At 39.9% G+C, this 20,441-nt stretch overlaps 3 protein-coding genes across 9 annotated transcripts in view; 1 reads left to right on the top strand and 2 right to left on the bottom strand.

Moving 5' to 3' along the window:
* Positions 1–2,981: 2,981 nt before the first annotated feature.
* Positions 2,982–10,734, bottom strand: LOC104835293 (transmembrane protein 14C-like). Of its 4 annotated transcripts, XM_010573191.1 has the most exons (6): positions 10,644–10,734; positions 10,202–10,279; positions 9,045–9,128; positions 6,577–6,678; positions 3,759–3,846; positions 2,982–3,557 (listed from the first exon to the last, which is right to left on the bottom strand). In XM_010573191.1, the coding sequence occupies exons 2-6, from the start codon at positions 10,212–10,214 to the stop codon at positions 3,500–3,502; spliced, it is 345 nt and encodes a 114-aa protein (XP_010571493.1). In that variant the 5' UTR covers positions 10,215–10,279; positions 10,644–10,734; the 3' UTR covers positions 2,982–3,499. The 4 variants fall into 4 exon arrangements, with proteins under 4 accessions (XP_010571493.1, XP_010571495.1, XP_010571494.1 ...); XM_010573193.1 differs by lacking the exon at positions 10,202–10,279 and having other exon boundaries at positions 10,644–10,726; XM_010573192.1 differs by lacking the exons at positions 10,202–10,279; positions 10,644–10,734 and adding an exon at positions 9,370–9,506.
* Positions 10,735–11,663: 929 nt separating this feature from the next.
* Positions 11,664–20,173, bottom strand: PAK1IP1 (PAK1 interacting protein 1). 3 transcript variants are annotated; one of them, XR_774721.1, is made up of 11 exons: positions 19,556–19,732; positions 19,100–19,262; positions 18,019–18,139; positions 17,849–17,923; positions 17,152–17,204; positions 16,524–16,669; positions 16,336–16,433; positions 15,461–15,560; positions 13,739–13,865; positions 12,903–13,119; positions 11,664–11,853 (listed from the first exon to the last, which is right to left on the bottom strand). XR_774721.1 is itself a non-coding variant. In XM_010573196.1 (10 exons), exons 1-10 carry the CDS (start codon positions 19,649–19,651, stop codon positions 12,959–12,961), a joined length of 1,140 nt encoding a protein of 379 aa, XP_010571498.1. In that variant the 5' UTR covers positions 19,652–19,732; the 3' UTR covers positions 12,396–12,958. The 3 variants fall into 3 exon arrangements, 2 of the variants coding, with proteins under 2 accessions (XP_010571498.1, XP_010571499.1); XM_010573196.1 differs by lacking the exon at positions 11,664–11,853 and having other exon boundaries at positions 12,396–13,119; XM_010573197.1 differs by lacking the exons at positions 11,664–11,853; positions 19,556–19,732 and adding an exon at positions 20,057–20,173 and having other exon boundaries at positions 12,601–13,119.
* The window catches only part of LOC104835295 (chromosome unknown open reading frame, human C6orf52), a 31,923-nt gene continuing 31,341 nt past the window's right edge, over positions 19,860–20,441 (top strand). Inside the window, exon 1 of one of the 2 annotated variants that reach the window (XM_010573199.1) lies at positions 19,860–19,945. The gene's annotated coding sequence lies outside the window, so the exon portion shown is untranslated. Of the gene's footprint in view, positions 19,946–20,340; positions 20,428–20,441 lie in introns of those variants that run through there. The other variant, XM_010573200.1, reaches the window with a different exon arrangement.

The raw sequence follows: 20,441 nt of genomic DNA, 5'->3' as shown, positions 1-20,441 counted from the left end.
GTTGTCTGTACTACCAGTGTAACATTACTTATATTCTTACACTATACTATAGATTTGCACTAAATTAAAGAGATTTTGCTACCTGGAAATGTCACATTAACTGAAAGAACAGCTTAGGGTGTGACATCTATCAATGGCTGAGTAAAAAGACTGCTTTTCCTCCCCTCAACTCGATGCTGCAATTGAGCCTCAGTACATTATTGCTGTATTAGAGGTCTCAGTGCTGCACCTGTGAGGACTAAGGCACAATCAAGGCACTCAAGCATACAAGATTTTGACCCCCTCAAAACCTTTGCTCAGATCTCCACTGAGTGATTTGTAACATTCCCAGCCTGTACATGCCTGGTACTGCTTCAGTGTGAGCAACTGGGACATGACAGACAAGATCCTGGATGGGAAAGAACCTAGGGTTAGCCAGAAGTAAACACACAGCATAGGTGAAATTGAGATTGTCCCATGGGTTTTCCACCTCAGCAAAGAGGAACCTGGGTTCAATTTCTCAGCTTCACGATGTTTCTGTATTTTTGCCAGTTACTATTTAGCTTTAAAAGAAGACTAAAAAAAAATAGCTGCTTCTGTTCCCACAGGTCCCAGGAACTCTGCACTCTCTTCTCTGCTGCAGTGCGGCTTCCCCAGGCAATATTCTCCCGGTGGAATATCCCATGGCCTGAGGCACAGAGCACTCTCCAGGGAAGGGAGCTTGAACACATCCAGAGTGGGAACTGAAGGGAGCCCAACATCTCCTGTTTTCCAGGACTTAGGGTAAGCAACTGCTATTAAAGACAGGTATGCTTATACATCCGCCTTACAAAGTCTAGGGCAAGCTCCTACTTTAAAGAGATCATTTATCTACCAAAGTGAATAGGAAATTCCCTCCTCTAGTCTTGAGTGAGTCCCTCAAGAGAGGGGTGAAATGCTTGACATTTTCTATTGCCACCCAGCTTCCACCAGGAACTGTAGATGTGACAGCAACAGGTGGAATAAAGGGCCTGGGTCTTCACTCTGGAAAATGAGGATTTGATAACCCAAGCTCTCTTCTTCTGTCATCAATATAATGTATTTGAGTTCTGGAGACATGATTAAACTCTCAGTTGTTGAATCCCAGTGACCCAGTCTGTGTATTGTAAAATTAGTTTCCTGTTCCTGTGCCTCGTTAAAAAATCAGTACTCATTTCAGCTCATGCTGACAGCTGACACTATAAGTAATATTAATCTAACATTTTTATTTTCAGAGTGTGCTTTGAACTGAGTAGCCTTAATTTAAGAATTATTTTAACAGTTCATTTCCTAAAAATAACTATACCATTCTTTCCAAACATTACATCCATACACAAGCTGACTCACAGCATGAAGTTCCACTGAAGCTATGGCATGGCCACAGCAAATTCAATGCAAAAGTAATAATCTCAATTCACATAGAGACCACCCTCTGTGGAAAACCCCCACCAAATCCTACACAATAAAAATAGGAAGGAAACTTGTAGGATTATCTAACAATCAGCCTAAAAGCACAGGCAGTCTGGAGAAAGGATATTAATGTCTTTAATTCTTGAAAGGCTCTAGAAAATTCTATAGCAGGGATGGAATCTTCTATTCAATTACTTACAGCGATTTAAAATATATAAAGGTAATTACAAAACTTCTGTTGGATTTTGCTTACAGCATGGTCAAAAGAGCCTATGATTTAGCCGAGACTAGAATTTCAGACATGCTTTTACATGTTTTTAGTGTTGCTCCCTGCAGATCCATCCTGTACAGATCAGGTTATTTACAGCTTAAGTGCCTGGAAACAAGAAGTGTTACAATATGTAATATGTTCAAAAACCTGGAATTAATTTTATAACTTTTTCTAAGAGAATTAGTAACACACAGCAAAACTGGCCCAATATCTATAGAACTGCTTGTAATTACTACTTTCTACTATGGCAACTTTCAATCTGCTACCATATGGGTTTCCATTGATTCACAACAATGGAAATGTCACTCTGGCTCAGCACTGTTAAATGCCATTTTCAGAAGAGGAAATACAAGTTTTGAAGTGACCAATGAAATGGAGCAATTATGTAGTTTAGTATTTGCTTTATGTAGTTTGAGAGAATTGTTACAAATTCCTTCAAGCACTACAAAATGGGAAGTGTGTAAGATGTAAGTTAATTTAAACCTGCTTTGCCATAATAATGTTATGCAGTTGACAAAGTTTTGATATAATCAACAGTATAGAGGTCCCAAAGTAAAATCTTAAATAGTGACTACATAAAATATCACTTTAAAATATGAGTTACACACTGTAAGAATCCTAGCTTATCAATAATCATATATCACTACAGAGTAAGTTGATAAAGGGTTTTCTTTCACACGTTTCTTGCATCTCCCTTCTGTCACAGTGCTAAGCCCACATTAGCTGTGCCTGCACTAATAGAGCTGGGAGACTGAGTGCAGGAGAAGTGATCAAGATTGGAGTGTCAACAAAGGCACCAGATGCCACTGATGCCTCTTCCACACTTCAGTCCTCAGGCACCACAGCAGAACCAGGAACTCTCCTGACTCCAAGGTTTCCTAGTAAAGACAGATTTGAAGAGGGACAGCCACTTCCCTAAGTGATAAAAACAAAATGCTGATATGTTCTATTGTCAAATAAGCCTGTAAGATCAGAATTACACAGTGTTAATGTTATTTTATGCTAGTTATACAGTTCTTTGGCCAGATCACATTCAACTGTTCATTTAGCCTAGCACAGATCTTGCTTAATTAACCCACAGAGTAAGTTCCTTTATAATAACTGTTTTAATGAAGTGTTAATGAAGACCCCTAATTTAATATTCTGCCCTTCCATTTAAAAAGTGATTTTTAAATATCATTAAAAGACAGCACTTGGATACTAACAGTTCACTGCAAAGACTTCCACTGAGAAGAAAACAAGAAGGTAAAAAAAGCCAAAAAGCCCCTAGCCCCCCCCCGAAAGGATACAAAAACATGCCAAATAAAGGTTTGTAACAGATTTTACTTGTACAAAAGCAACGTTTTAGCATCATTCACAATAAAAAGCTAAGACCTGTTTGGTGTTATACAGACAGGGTGTATCAACTCAGAATGCAACAGGTAAAGTGTACTGTAATAACAGTGAGATACACTGTTGTATTTAGCCAATTACTCCTGATGCCTCTTTGTGGATACTTTCTTAATTACAGGTCCTCTCTGCTTCATATATGTCAGCAGTATATTTTGGAATATAAAACCTGGAAACCTTAAAATACACTGAAATGTGTCTGGAAAAAATCAAACCCAGGACCAGTTTCTCACTGCACAATAATAGCTCTACCAGATCATTGAAACAAACAACACCTTGTATGTAAACTGTCCCATCATTCCACTCCCCCTTATATAAAAAAAGGAGAAAAACTGTCTTTATATAGAAAATTGTTTCATCTTCTTGCTTCTGCATTCATGCAACTTCATTATTAGGTTTCCTTATCCAGATATTAAACTGTAAAATGAACAGTTACTTATCATGGGGCTTTTCCACCATCTTCAGTGCTAATCTTCCAACCATTAGCAAACTGTATAAGGGGGAAAAACATAGAATTAAACAACAATAATAATTTGTCAATTCATTTTCAAATACTTCCCCTGTAACTGGAGCATGGAAACAAAAAAGATACACAAAACACGATTCACTCCATCTCAGTTTAATTAAGGAAATAAGAAATCACACATAGGAGGTTAAAAAAAAAAAAAAAAAAAGGTATATTGTGTTGTACCTGACACCAGCAATTAGCCCTGCAGGCATGAATTTTCCAGAGTTGTAAAATCTTGTTCCCATGATGGCAGTCAGTGTTCCAGATGTAACTTAAATGAGAGATTATACACTTCAGTCAGCAGAGATGCATGCATGTGAGAGAGATGCTACAATTCAAAACTAACAGAACAGAGAGAAGTATTAGCATCAAGTAAAAGGTGAAACAGGGTTACTTCACGTGATGGACTAAAAGAGTCAATAAATTGTGTAAACTTTGGAATGCCTCAGTATGTGAAGAGTAAATATTCTAAATCAAGTTCTAGCAGACAGTGCATTCCATATGCTTCTGCAGACAATCCTCAAATTTCTTTGTCAAAATGTGCTGCTTTGGAGACTGGAAATAATCTATGCTACACTGTTCTGGAACTTGCTCATTCCCTATGCACAGGCAAATCACTAAATCTGTGCACATAATTCCCCCACTTCTTGTAAAAAGGAGAAAGCATTTTTGTGTCTAACTTGTAGTAATGTTCTGAGAATTAACTAGTTTATGTTTACAAAAGCCTTCAAAAGGGAAGTGTGCTATGTAAGTTCTAAGCATTATCAATTCATTTCAGCCCTGCACCACCTTCCACTAAGATCAGAGAGTTAAAATTACTGACCCTGACCACTTGGCATAGAGACAGGAGCCAGGTACTTTCAGTGAGCCAGTAAAGAAGAAAGGGCAATCCCTGGAACACTGTATCTCAAAGAAAAACTGAATACTAAGAAAACTATAATGAAAACATACTGATGAAATGCTCAGCCTTAGCACGTATCTGCTACCCAGTGGTAACAGCTACACGCAACATGTTGTTGCAACCACTCTTTTTATCTTCTACTATTGCTTCTATGGGACGACTGGTCCTGCAGGACCCTGCTCATCTTCAGTCCTAGCCATGGCATCCTTCCTCCCTAACATCACCCTAAATATTGTCACTGACATCTAGCAGTCTCATACAGAGACTGGGACCACAGTCTAACACACAACAAAGAACTAAAATATTTCAGTATTCAAATGCCTCAAGCTCTGATCAGTAGCCAATCTTCAAAATATGCACACCTCACTAAATGTAATTTTGTCTAAAACAGGAGTAGAACGCACCTTTGCCAAAAACTTTAAAGCATGAAAAGGAGGAAAAGACTCCATATACTACTGAATTACAGAAACGTATCCAACTGTCTCTCACATTTGGGAAAAACCTTTGTCTCACTCCTCTTAAGCTTGCTGTATTTGCAGTTTATTCCAGTTATTTAGGCTTGACCACGCACAGCTTTTGACCTATCTGGTCGATGTGGAAGTGGACTGCACTGTAGACAAAGCTGAGGTGGAGAGAAACGCTGGACCTTCCCTTTTCAATTCTGACTTTCACATATCAAAGAGCTTGATGCTATGCCACTGCTTCAGTGAACAAATGCCATAGTCAGTGGCAGCTCTTTAAGCACTGACTAAGCAGTGACGCTCCACAGTTAGCTTCTCAAAGTCAGGGAGAAGGCAAGCTCCAGTTCTGAGAAGAAGAAACAGCATTACTGAAGCTTGCTTCGCTGTTCAATTTCCCCAGGCATGAAACACCTTTGTAATTCCACATATTTTGTCATATATAAAAATAAGCCAATCACAGTCTCTGCCAGTTTCAGCAATAATAAAATAACCTGCTACGGATATGGGCAGTCTGCAGGGGAGTCACGCTTCCTGAAATGCTCCAGCCTCCCGAAGGATGCTGAAAGTAAGATCCAGCCAAAAAGAGGACACACAAAGGTCAGACATCAATTTACTAGCACTTCCCTTGCACTATGATCCTTCAAACACGCCAGTATGAGACAGATGCATGGTGGCAGCCACCAATTCAGCAAAGCCTGGGGACCGAAACATAGCTAGTGCTAGGGAACTGTCATGCACTGATGTCTTCTACAGATCAGGAATGGAGGGGAGACAATACTACTAACCCAAATACTGGCCAAAGGATTACATAAAACACACGCTCGCAAGTATCTGAGATATAGCAGCCTAACAAGTGTCAGGCATCAGTGGAGCTACAGGAATTATCTACATATATTTTCTCAGCCTGCTTCAACTGCAAGGTATCCTAACTTCCTGGTGAATGAGAAAAGTTCAAGTCATGTTATTTTGCAACTGGCATGAGCTTTAGGCATGCACAGGTTAAAATGATAGGTGATAACCATCCCAACTTGATTGCAACCCTGAGCACTATATAGTAAATGGCAGAAAGACAAAAATTGCATTTTGGAGATTCACACCACACTACATACAAGTTTTTAAACACAAAATTCTTATTTGATTTTTATTTTGCTGAAGAATGTGAAATAATGGTATTTGGTTTGATTTTTTTTTTTTCAAACCACATAAGTTTCACTTAATCTTAGCACACATTTTCCTCCACAAGCTGTAGGGTTTTTGATGTTCAGAAGACAAACTCTAATGATAAATAACAGATATTGTCCTCTCTGGTTGTAGAAAAGGAACAAACATGTACGTTTGAACTATCACCCAGAGCACTTTATACTTCTTGCAAAAGGGATGCTGCAATGTAGTGAGAAATCACTGAGGAAGACACACCAAGACAAGCAGTTTTTAATATGCATTCTCACTACATTCTTTATAAAAATAATTAAGTAATGCTAACATTTCACTAAAATACAAGTTTAAAGATGGGATTGAAAGGAGATTTATAACACCATCAGTTTAACTCTTCTGCAAAGACTTTTAGGTACTCAATTTAACTATCCAGTTATTTTAGTGTAAATATAATCCCTTCTAATTAAAATTTTACATTACTTACTCAGAGAAATCCAAACATTATTTGGATTCTGTGAGAGCTGATAGGCACCCATTCCAGCCAAACTGCCAAAGACAAGGCCAGCAGCTAGCGACGGGACACTACCTGAATAAGTAAAAGATAATGAATTTATTAGAAACTCAGAAATAAACTTGCTTATCAGCTTATCTGTTTTGTAAAACACCAACAGTAACAAAAAAAGATGGACATTCATTGTCATAAAGCAGATTAGAGACGTTTTTTCTCTTTTAAGATTAAGACCATGCTGATCTGCAGCAAGAAACACATTCAAATACTCTTGCATAAGATACCAATAGCATTAGTATTTAATTCTGTAACAGTAAAGCCATTAGTATATTTATGATGGAAAGAATAGTGAGAAAAGCAAAAGAATTGGTGTTTTCTGTGCAAACCGAAGCATGTTGTTTCAACACAGTAATATCAGAATTTCTTGAGAGGCAGTGAAGTAGATGGATTAAATAGTAAGGGTTTAAGATCAGAAAAAGGACACGTGAACTGAACTGGGCAGGAGGGCATTCAGACAAATAAACAGTTGCCAAAGAAGAGAGCGGAGTTGAATAAGAGACGTCATATCCCTTAAGTGCCCCTGAGATCTGATCCAAAGGTAACCGCAGACTTTGGAAGAAGGTTCCCTGGACTCACATGAACTTTGGATCAAGTATGCAGCATAAATGATAATCCCAAGATACCAGAAGATAAAGGATACCACATCCAAACTGGTGATTTATAGATTACATCAAGTAATGAAGTGGCATGACCACTGTGAGTGGTGAATGCCCTCAATAAGGCTAACGGAGAATTCAGGACTTAATGCTACTGAAGGTGTTTATATATTCCATTTATTGGGTCACCTGTTAAAGACTTGAGATTGCAAACCTAAGCTGATAAAGATCTCCTCTCAATGTTACAGGAGGTTCGTATATTGCTACCATAAAGTAATAATTTTTCAGTCATCAACAAGGCAGCTGTAACATTGCTTCAGATCCTGCTTTTGGTATAAAAAGCAAGAGATGAAGATGATAGAAAGCACCAGATGTTCTTGTACATGTGCAAGGAAAAGGTGCACACTCTAGTAAGTGTCTGCTTACAGTTTAGCGAACATGTGGTAGCTACAATTCTTTCCACAAGCCTGGGAGCCAAGAAATGGCCATCATATCCTTGAATTTTACCTCAAGGCATTATTTAAGCAGCTATGACACATATACTTACTAAGACAACCACACCACCTCTGGCTCAAGAAGTTCCCGAATCTCAAAACATTGGCACTCAGAGAACTTATCAAACGAAGAGAGAAAAGCCAATCAATCAATCACTCTTTGCTTGCCCTGTTCTCATATTCTTCCCAAGGCACCTACCGCTGACCACTATCTGTGTGGGTAAATAGACCCAGTTGTAAAAGAACAGATCACCACCATCTTAGCTCTATGATGAAAGTTCCATTTTCTTTTGATTTCTCCAAGCTATTAGTAAGGATATGATGGCTTCCCCACACCCTCCTCCCTAGAAGTCACCATACAAGTTCCTGTTCCCCCTTCAAAAATCCTGTGACCTGGATTCCGTTGCCTCAGCATGACCATGTCCTCCCATCTGGGACCACAGGATAAGACAGACACCTACCATTTCATAATGGCCTCAGAGAAATACATATGCAAATAGTTACTTAAGTTCTCAGTATTGTCCTTCCTGACATAAACTCCACTCGCAGTCCAAAGGATAAATCAAGCCAATAGAAAATAGAATGGAACAGGCATTAGCATCTATGTAGTCAAATGCACTTGTAAGATTCTTACTGACTTCAGCAATGCACCTTCATATCACACATGCTAAGATGGCTTAGGGATTTTTGGAGCTGAAAGGGACAGTATTGCAGCGGGGATGAATCCACAGTTCTGTCTATAGGAGGGCAAACTCAGAAAAAGGTCAGGAAATGAAAGCAGTAGGTCAGAGGGTAAGCTTATGATGCAGAGGCCAGAAAAGGAACAAGTTTAAGGACTGATTTGCATTGTTCAGCTCTACTTGGAGAAAGGATCCTTCTGAAAACTCTCTGCAACTTGCAGTATACTGTTACCATCAAATATTAAAATGAGAATAAATCTCTAAGGAAAAAAAAAAACGTGATTTATGTCATTTGAAGATACAGAACATTTATAGAATGCCTGTATTTAAAATAGCAGGGAAAAAGCCTTTCTGAAGCAAACTCATGACAGTTCACCCAAAGAGCACAATGCAGAGCCAGGATATCAGCATCCACCAGAAAGCTGACCGGGTTTATCAGCCCAAAGCACCACACCCCAACAGCAGCAAGTTATCAGCACGTGGCACAAACTGATAAACTTTACATCTGCGCGAGCTTCGACATAGGCGGCTTTCAAAAAAAGCCGCCCAGCTCACAAAGTTCTTGGGGAGTGGGGGGAGACGACGGGAGATACAAGCACCTTCCCGCACCGTACCTGCTTTTACATAGCCAATGAGCCCTCCTGATGCCACCAGGGCGGCGTAGCCAAAGCCGAGCCAGTCCACTGCCATGCTGAAAACTGGAAGAGAAGTTGGGGTTACGATCAGTATCTTTGAATTTTTCAGGGGAAGAAAAATAAGAGCATTTTACCGGAGGGGGGGGGGGGCGCTTTTCCACGAGCAAGGCCTGCCTAAAGCCTAAGCCCTAAACCGAGTCCAAGAAATGAAACCCGATTTGTTGGGAATGCAGCCCTGGCGATGGCGGGGCAGACTTCGGTGTCCGTCGTGTCCCCCCCCCGAGGGTAGGCTGGCAGCACTCACCTGCCCGGCGGACCCACTCCACGGCAGCCCGGGGCGGAGCAGGCTGCGGAAGGGGAGGTGAGGGAGCCACGCACCGCCCAAAACTTCCCTTTTCCGGCTGTTCTCAGAGAAGGAAGGAAAAAATAAAACCACAACCCAACCCCAAAACCAAAAAACACCAAAACAAAACAAAAACCCTAAAAGGCAAGGTAGGGTCCGTCCCGGGAAAAAAAAGAAAAAAAAGAAAAAAAAAAGGGGGTTGGTGCCCTCCCAGCTACCTCCAGAGCTGCGGGTAACTCCCCCGACCCTGGTGGGGGGTATCGAAGATGCCCGAGCAAGCCCGGGTGCCTACAAATGAGGAGAAGACTTCAGTGCAGACGATGTTTTGTGTGCTTGTTCAGTGAGGGGCAAAGCTCACTCACAACTGCGTTTGTGTGCACCCAATCCATCCTCGTCCTGTTGCAGAAGTGGGGGTATGGGGTACAGCTGAGAATTTGGGGTTGGTTTTTGTTGTGGCATGAGCTACAACTCTGGGCAGCCTACAGGCTGCTTCTAGCTTTGATCAGTAATTTCAGTATAGCCCTTTTATGGAAGATGTAGAGGATTTCTATAATCTTCAAATTACAAGCACAGCTAGTGCAACAGAAACAGGAGTCTTATACTGTAGAAGTTACACAACAGTGGGAGATGGAAAACATCTTGTAAAGAAATGTTTTGCATTTTTGTTAATCTGGAAAAAATGTGGAGAGATGTTTATAACTGTCTACAAAGGTAAACTCTTTTCAAGTGCTGAAACTGTTTTTCTTCACGTAAATGGTGCTGCATGATTTGTTCCAGTTGTCTATGCACTTACCTCCCACGGACATTTAATCATACAGAAAGAATGAGCACTCCTCCAGCCAGGTCCCTGAGCTGAGAGGCTTCAGTTCCTCTTCATAACAGAAGGCACAAAACATCTGAGGCCTGTGCTTTCTGCAAAATGCACCTTTCTCTAGCTGCATTTCAAATTTTCCCATCTTTATAAATTAGCCTAATGGTCAGAAAGTGGAGAGCAGTTTAATTCCCTTGTGGGCCTAAGCGGTTTAAATAGAGATCTCCCATCTCCCTGTAAAGTACCACAACCAACACAGATCTAAGCTATACTGGATGGGGTTCCCTTTTCTTTTCAAGCTGTGTAATGGCTATGAGGTTCAAGTTTCACTGGGCCCTGCTTTGTAATCCAGCACTGGGGTTCCCCAAGAGGGGAAGGAGGAAAACTGGAAGAAATCCACAGCTGCAGGAGCTGCTGAACTCACCTGGGGCTCGGCTGGGATGCTGCTCACTAGGCTGTTGTTTCTTGCAGCCATGGTTCCATCTACTCTACCGGTGTCACGCACGCTCACCCTTTCTGACACAGGAAGAGCTTTCTCACTGCTGACATCTCCTCTCTGCACTGCTGCCTCCCCTCTATCATTCTAAGCAGTTCCCTGAAAACTGGCATGGAAAACATGCTGAAAAGAAAGATGTGCACATGGAAACAACAAAATAAAAATTGCCAAGTACTGATTAGTAGCTGAGCATTCACTCAAGGTATAGAAAATACGAATTCTCCTCTCAGTACTGTTTCTGTATTTCACCTTAAAAGCTGTTAGGACTCATCTTCTCTGTCTCCAGTTCACAAATTGTTCCGAGTCTCGTGACACACACGTGAGTCTTGTTACTACACAGGCAGTTAAATGTTCAATATTCTAAGTCTAAACCTTAGAAACAAAATTGTGGAATTTTTGCTTTTTAATTCTTGAAATTATGTGCAGACTGGATTTTTGTTGGTGCTCATGAGAGTCTGCTTTTGCAATTGTGATGCCCGTGGCCATGAGCTCATGTATTGAAAAATTCAAACAATGAAATCTGTTTTAGTAGTGGCAGCCCTTTTTGTCAAGAACAGACATAAGATAAGCACTAGAAAATAGACATAACACTTTACAAGTGAAAACACTTTACAAAGTATAAGCTTAAATAAGACAATTGTCCAAGTCCTATATTTGCTATGGGAGCCTTGTTATCAATTAAAAATCTGATTCAGTACCTTTCCTGCCAAGTCTACAAACTGTTTGAAGTCCTATATTATTTGCCTGTGTTTGTGTCCACAAACATTTGGGGTGTTATTAAAGTTAAAAGCCGTATAAGTTCAAACTACAGTACAGTGGAAACCCCTCTAATGTTGAATTAAACTAAGCTCATATAAATCAACTACACTGAATATTCAGACAAGGGGTTGTGATAATTTGTCTAAATAAGGGAAACAGTTACAGAAGATAAATATGGACACCCACCTCCAAGAGAATACTACCATTGCCACATGAACAATCTCGTAACAGCACTGATGATGCTCACTTTGTCTCAGTGTCAGAGCATACACAGAGATGAGCTGAAGTTATATCCTATTTTACATCCCTAAGACAGCCTGCATTCCTGTCTCCAGATTTGCTTCAATGTTCTTTCTGATTTTCTCTAGCTTTTCTTTTGCTACACAAATAAGGAGGAGCAGATTATTACTAAAGTGAATCAGAATAAAGCATAATTCCAATTACTCTTTGAAGACAGAAGAAATAATGACTAATACTCCGGTAGTGCAGAAAACAACACTAAAATGCCTTACTTTAAAAGAAATAAAGAGAACATTTAGTACAGCTATTTGACCTTGTTCTCTCCAGTTCAACTTTGTTTTTCCTGCTTCATATTTGTAATAAGACTTAGGATAAAACTCTGTTCCCACAAAGAAGGTCAGGAATTCACTTTTTGGTTAAGTGCAAAACAGATGGGTGGCATTCTATCAGCATGACAAATATTCCAAATGTTAGATAATTTTTTTTTTAACAATACAGCTCAGATCAAGGACTTGAAAAAATACTATGGAGAGGGGGAAGAGAAGGTAAAACCTTATTGATATAAACTCTTCCACCTGAAAACATGTATCATATTCTGAACAAAAGATTTCAATCATGTGAAACAGTGTTGCAAAGACTTTCAAAAAAATTAAATGTATGAAGTATGAACACAGTAAAAAACTCAAACATTTTGCCTATAAACTCTATGTACGAGCCCATGTCAAGAACTAGAAAGTATGATTTTCTGTGAATGTATGAATGGAATGTGATCATCTTATTTTAAGTAATTTTAAAATGTTCCTTCTTACAGTAGGAAGAGTAATGCATGACAAAGGCAGATCATATTTTGAGTCAAATGAATAGTAACTTTTCTAACACTAAAATGAAAAAGTGTACATATTTTTAATTAGCATTTAGACAAAAATGTAACTGAGACAGATGCAGCTATTTTTATCATTTTAGCTGGCTTTTTCAGAGCCAGTTAAAAAGTGCACGCTATTGTTAATAGAAAAATATAAAAATTACATATTATGAACTTATTTTTGCCTCAGTCACTCCGGGAAGGTTGCCATCTCTTTTGCTACTTCCCAGAATGACCAGTCAATTTATTAGGGTAAAAACATTCGTTATTTTTAAACAACAGAGCGGTTCAGAGGTATATGTCCTGTCAGAAGTTTACATCCTTATAAAAACTACAGCAACACCAGCATTTACTTTTTATTCAGGGGAGAAAGTAGCTGCCTTCATGATGAGCTATTCTGTTTCTTTTTCTTCTTTTGCAGTGGAGCTTCCAATTTTTGCTTCTCTGGAGTAACTTCTCTCTTTTTTTTTGCTGTTTTATCACTTTTGTCAGTCCTACAAACTTTGTTTTTCCTGACTATTGATGATTTTTCATCGTCATTTGCTGAAAAAAAAGCAAGAAATTATTCATACTGACATTAATGTCCAGTCTTTGTAGCCTAAAATGGCACAGGGACTTATTTGTATCTCATTTTAAAAAAGGGGTTATAAATGATTTTTTATTTAGAGTGGAATGTGCCATTTATGCTAGTTTTGCCTGTGATACGAAAATAGAAAGATGAAGTATGTAAACAGATTACGATACAGGAAAATAACAGCTAAAAAAAAAATAATACTGAGCCAGACTTCCTAAGTTTGCCCAACTGCAACAACCTCAGACCTGATTTTGTTTATAGGAAAACAAGACATGCAGTTCTATCAAACTGTTTATTCTTTTCTTATCTGTCTCAAAAGCTTCACAGTGGCTTCTTCAGTATGTTATTCCAGTAAAGAGAAACAAAACTTTCATATAATAAAGTGAAAAGAGGCTTATGTCCTCCAACATACATGCAGGCTTGAGACACTATCAGATTGGTAATAATGTCTATATCACTTGCCAGCGTCATATCCCCAATTCTTCAAGATACCGAAACTTTTTCCAAGGCATATAGTAAAAGCCTCCCACCTAGTACATTCCATTTCATGGTCGCATTAACAACTGAAAATACACACAGTTCTGTTACCTTGAGATAATGTTGCAGCTTTATCAGAATTTTCTTTCATTTCTGAAGCTTGGTCAAGCCATACTGCAAGACATGTCAGCCTAGCTTTGGTATTGACTTCACACAGTAAAGACGGCACATCTTTAATCTGAAGGTAATACAGAAAAAGATTAATTAAACATTATTTTATTTCTGTTTAAATTTACTGAAGTATTTGAAGTGAGAAAGTATCTTACCGTCCACCTTCTCCTTCATTTCTGGTGCCTAAGAATGTTTAGAACTAGAGGCTGTATACCAGTTAATGCTCACATTGTTACAGTCCTGTTCCTGATACCATTCCTCAGTGGTGGTTTTACAGAAAACTTCCAGTGGCTTTAAGAACATATCTTGATAAGCAAGATCAGTTGTTTCAGGCACATGGGGGTAAGTTTAACATAAGGAATAACTAGATGAGTCATAGACCCACGAAAAAAACATGTTAATGGTTTCAGAAGTTTCTCCAGAGTAATAGGTATTTTTGGTACAGCTAAAATAATTTGAATTAAGTTATTGCATCAGATTCCTTTTCTCCCTCACAAAGACAAGGCTGCTCATTAAAAGTAATCTCTTCAGAGTGTGTTTCAAATTGCTTAACTGCAATTGTATCAGTCAGCTCTGGGAATACTTGAGCAAATAACCTATTACAGATATCAGGGGATAAAGTGTCACAAACACATGTGCAGCATAACAGCATCAACCCATCAGAATCTACCTGTATTAGGATATTCCACCTCACAGAGCTGGACAGAGCAGCCCACACACTTATACAAAGTGTTAAAAAATTTTGCCTGCACAGGAAGAACATCACACATTTGGTCAAAATAAAGACAATGTTGCAGAGAAAGGCAACGAGTTCCCTGATCACTATGTGAATTAGGTACCAGGGGAACAGAAATTTGAGGTGAAGGGAAAAGAGAGAGTTTCACTACTGCACTCAGAAGTGTAAAAATAATCAGAGGGGGTGAAATTAAAAATGGGCAAATTCAGATGAGATATATGAAGCATATAAATGTTGAGAGATATTTATTTGAACTATTCAAGATACTTATAGTGGACTATAGTAGATCCTTTATTGCTAGGCATTAAATTAAAAAAAAACCTAATTCTGATTTTAAGACAAACCCCAGAGCAAACAGTAACATGGGAAACTTTAAAGGTAAGACATGATTCCTTGTTGAACTGTGCTACTCAGAACTGTCTGAAAATACAGGAAATAAAAGTACCCAGTACATTAATGTGTTTGAATTTTTCAAAAGGACAACTTTTTCCCCCTACATGAACAACCACCCCCACGCCCCCCCAAACCACAGAGTGTGTGTTTTTAAAAGAGTAGCAACAATCATCAACATTACAAAAATTGACAGCAGTCCTTAGAACATATATAATTGATTAGATAGTCATAAGTCTGGCCAGGTAGGTCTGAAGGGAAGCATGACTTTATCTAAAGAGGAGCTGAGATGTCTGTAATACCATTAGATTTTGTAGTTTGTTTAAAAAAAATTACAGAAAAAAAATACAAATGCATAAAAATATGTGTGTAAACATATACATCTCTAGTGAACATAACATGGAAGAAGATGAAGACATCCAGATTTCAAGTAAAATTTCCTCAGTGATTTAAAATTAATCTTTGTAACAGAACTGCCTGCAATTTTGGTTGTCTGGTATTTTTCCATAAATGTAACAGCAGTTCAATAGACTAACCTTATTAAGATCCAGATTCCACATTTTAATGTAACCATCACTGGATGCAGTAACAATAACATGTTGTCCTTCTCTTTCAAAACTATAGATATCTTTTATTCTGTGAAGAAAATGTAAATACTTTGTTACTTTACAGCATGACAGTTCACTTCAGAACAGTAAGCTGACAGAAATTAAAGATAAATAGGCAGTAGTCTAAAAATCAGTTTGAAGAGAAAGCCCACAAATGATGGGCAGGAACTTGGAATGGTAATCTGTTTTGAGTGCTGTCATTTACAGCAGGACGCTTGCCTTTGCTAGGCTTTTTAGGATTCAATTCAGAACACTTTAATACTTTTAAGCACACACTATTAACCACATAAATGACATTTTAACTAATGCTTTTGTATTTTCATGAATTAAAAGCAGCATTTGGACAAATATTTGCTATTCGACAACAGAGAATATGTGATTACCCTCCTACTGTCTGGACTGAGTACAACTGGTTTGTTTTATTTAAGCATTCTAAACAGTCAGATTCTGTAAAGACTGGTTAAACATTCTTTATACCCAATTTCAGAAATGCATAGACCACACACAGAGAAGAGTGTGTATGTGTGTGTGTGTGTGAATACACACACAGAGTCTCATAAATTTAGAACTGTAATATTTCTAATTCTATACCCTGTTGTTTTTGTAACGTGCATGGACAGCACAGTCCTTGTGCTCATACTAAAAGCAAACAAGTCTGTCCCAAATTTGGAATTTAGCACATAAATAAATTCACTTTCAATACTAAAACAATAGTAAAATATGCTGAACATTACAAGTCACTGAACTTCACTGAGTACTCAGCATTGCCATAAATATTTAAATAGTAAACAAATATAGAATACCTGTTTTCATGAGCTTTAAATTCACACAGGCATTTTTGAGAGTCACAGCTGTAGAACCTTATAATTTCATCATCTCCAGCTATGGCAAGGATAGAATCCTTGGAATGGGAAAAAAGAAACGCAAGTGTGATTAACTTCATGTGTTTCAAACCAGTTAATTTTCCAGCACCTTTCTTTTTTGTACTTACTGTAATAAATCTAAGTGAGGAAATCCTCTTCTCTGTTGTGATAGTGCCAGTGATTGAAGCTGTGTCAAGTTTGTAGATATCCACTTTATTTGTTATCACGGTCACATACCTCTCTCCATCAGGGGACCATTTAATTATGTGGGCATCTGTACAGACAGATACATTTGTAAATATATGTACACGGGTTTTTTGCACTCTGTATTGCATGAGTAAAGTAAGAATCATTAGAAGCTGCTAGATGCTGTTTTCTACGCAAACCTGAGAAAAATTCAGGGAAAAAAAACCCCAAACCCTAGAATAAAGAAGTAAAACTATGCTCTTAAATGTTTATTTCTGATTATCAGAAGTGTATAAAGAAAAACAAAACAAAACACATTTATTTAAATGTCCTGACATCAAATTTCAAGAAAAAAAAAAAATTACTTTAGTGTCACTATGTTTTCCTTCTGGTAAATGCTTATTATTAAGGACATAAGCTTACATATGCTTTCCTGCATGTGTAAAAAAAACATTGTGAAAGTTGCTTGCAATTAACTGACTTGTTGATTAATTTAGTCTACTTTTCTTTACACAAAAAATAAAACTATCTAATTCCACTTTTTTAGTGGCTTTAGACTGATAAACTCACTTTGCTTCAGGTTTTTGATAAAGGCTGATCGTCCTTCTACAAGATTCCAAGTTCTGAAAGACAACAACAGATAACGTGCATTCTGGTTAAAAAACAGCACAGTGAAACTGAAGTCCTATCTGCTGACATGAGGCAGCCAAAGGAAGCTTTTAAGCATCTCTATGCATTTTACTACATTCTTAATGCAAGAGAAAATGATGACTTCATATATCGCTTGCACACTGTAAGGTTGAATTTGTGGTATTTATTTTATAAACCACTGTTTGCAATGCAGAGCCCAAAAGGAGCCCAATACCAATTTGTGCTGTTAAAATAGCATTTTATGTATTTAAAACACATATATACAGCAACATGTACACACTCCAAGTGAAAAATTACTTTCTCACACTAAACAAAACCTGACAGCTTTCAGAAGTTTAAATAAATTTTGTTCCAAAATGCAAATGTATTTATACATCTACAAGTGACTATAAAGAGTCAGAGCACAAGAAGCTAGGAACAGCAAGGACTGTTAGAAGACCTTAAAATATTGCTGGTACCTAGAACTTAAAAAGACAAACCGACGGATCTTTGAACCATTTGTCCAAATACGTTTTATCACTGTTGCACAATCCCAACACGGATTTGTGGCTTGTAACAATTTACTAAGAGTTACTGAATTATGATACTCAGCATTCCTTCATCAGTTTCAACTCACCTTAATGTTTTATCTGTTCCTACTGACAAAGCTAACTTCCCAGAAGGATGAATAGAAAGAGATGTCACATGCCCCCTGATAAAAACAAAACAACGTATTAGCCACATATATTATTTACAAGGAAAATAAACATGAAAACATACATGAATATGCAGATTTAAGAAACTCACTTATGTGCCTTAATAGATTTCAGACATTCCCATCTCTTTGTGTTCCAGATACAAATTAGTCCATCTTCAGCCCCACTCAGTAGATGCGCAGTACCATAGAACTCCAAACAAGTTATTGTGCCTAGAAATACAAACCAGAGCTATTAACAATGTTGTACATACTGAACAGTTATCACACAGAGAACATATGAATTAACAGAGAAGCTTCTAGCATCAAAACATGCCAGCTGCTAGCCTATCCTTGGGAAAATCTTAATTATATCCCAAGTAGTTCTTCATGAAACCCCCGAACTTTCTTGTAATATTCAATCACTGATGTATCCTCTATCGGCCCCCCTATAGCCATACACGTCTGAACTCCATCTGGTCCATTCCCTGAAACAGCAAGGAATTCTCCTATGTCAAAGCCCTGCTCTTGACACACAGCTGAATTTACTGCACGTGCTGCTTCCCGTAAGCACCAGTTTTATTATACATGAGTTGAACGCAGGTACCACATTCAGTCTAGCTCCATGTACTTCTTGGTTATCAGGAGAAAAAGGACAATCAGGACTGAGCTACTAATGACCCAAACACATTTATTTGGATGGCTGTTAACTGCCGTATTACACAGCGGTAATTCAGGAGGCACTTAAAGTGGGAAATGTACCAGGTTAACTCTTCTGGCAGCAGCAGCAGCCTGCTCTCACACACAAACTCCCTTTTGTGTGGCTCACATATGTCTGTGACAGGACAAGGACACTGGGAAATGTGGTTGTTGGGAGTAGACATGGTCTAGATAAACTGTCCTGGTAGAACAAAAATGGCTCACGAGCCATTTGTGGGCCATAATTTCTTTAACAGTTAAAACTAAAAATAATTGGAAAAAGTGGCTGTATTTGCGGGCTAATAGCCAAAATGATTTTGGGGTTTTTATGCTCAAAAGCTTACCTTGCTTGTATCATCAGACCATTGCAGCTGCAACACCATCACTATTAAAAACTTATTAAAAAAATATTCAATTTTGTCCTTCTGGCAAGGGCCAGTTTTTCGGCTACAAGCTTCCATCATTAATGCTTTTTGCAAAGAAAAGCTCCCTTACCATTGTGCTGCAGCAGTGCCCCATGTTCTATCTTCTTTTTCATGTCATAGATTTGGATTGTCTCATCTCTGCTCCCAGTGACCACATATCTGTTATTCACTGCTACCGCTGACAATGAGGCAGAGTGGGCATGATGGGTAAAAACAGGGACAACCGTCCAGGACTATAAATGAAATACAAAATAAACAGGTCTTTCTGAAGCTTACCATTGTGAGCTTCGATTTCATCATCCTGTAATTTTTTTTTTTTTGAAAAAAAGCAAAACCTGGAAAAGCATATGTGCAAAAATGCAAAGGAATTATACTTAAGCTGTAAGTATAATGGGATCTTATTGGGTTAACGTGCTGTTAGGAGATTAGTCAGGACGATTTAAGCGTGCAAACCGCCTCTCGCGATCAGCGCCGGGCTTGGATGAAGCTGTATGCGAAAAAGTATCTGCCCAGAGATAAATCTCCTGGACAAGGAAGGCGGATTCTCCCTTTTTCCACCACTGCAGGCTGGAGACACGCCTTCCACCTGGCACCCGTCCCCCTCCCCGAGACAATGTGGCATCCATCCCCTGCGCAGCCGTTTATTCCCAGCTCTGCGCCGAAAGGCTGACGGGAACGAGCTCGCACCCCCGCGGCCGGCCCTCTTTTCCCGCACCTCGAAGGATCCCGCAGCTCCCGAGAGCCCTTCACCGCCTACCCGGGGCCGGCCGGCGGGGGTGTCCGTCGGCCGCTCCCCCACGCCCCGCGCCGGCGGCGAGGGGCCGAGCCTGAGGGCTGCGGGAGGCTGCTCCGCCCCCGCGCCGCTTTAAAAGCCCACCCGGCGCCCGGCTCGGCGCCCGCGGAGAGACGCGAGTCGGTGAGTAGCGGGGCGTCGTCGTCCCCCTCAGCGGCGAGGGGGGTTCGGGTGGCGGGGGGCCGGTAGGGCGCAGCGCAACGGCTGCCGCGCGCGGTTCCCCTCCCCCGTTACCTCAGCGGGCCGCGCGGCGAACCCGAAGAGGACCTGCTCGTAGCAGCCCGCTACCAGCTCCATCCGCCTCGCCACGCACGGCGGCACCTGGGGGCCCTGCCGCCCTAGGCCGCCGTCCGTCCGCCGCGCTGCCTGCGCCCGCGCCGTAGCACGCCGCGCCGGGTTGGGCCTTCGGTTGGAGATCGGTAGCGCTCCCCCGGGAGGGAGCCTACGGCCTCCGCCGACCGCCGGAGAGGGGGAAGAGCTCGTGGGGAGGTGAGGGGGCGGGCTCCGCGGGTCAGGCTCCGCGCGGGGCAGCCCGCGCGGGAGGTCCTCGCGGGGCGGAAGCGGGGTTCGCGCTGCTGCTGATGGCGACGCGGAGGATGAGAGACGTTAGTGCCGGGAT

Source organism: Haliaeetus leucocephalus, unplaced genomic scaffold (genome assembly GCF_000737465.1).
Source record: "Haliaeetus leucocephalus isolate CR32 unplaced genomic scaffold, Haliaeetus_leucocephalus-4.0 Scaffold373, whole genome shotgun sequence".
Taxonomy (NCBI): Eukaryota; Metazoa; Chordata; class Aves; order Accipitriformes; family Accipitridae; genus Haliaeetus; species Haliaeetus leucocephalus.
This window is presented reverse-complemented; position numbering and strand designations above follow the sequence as displayed.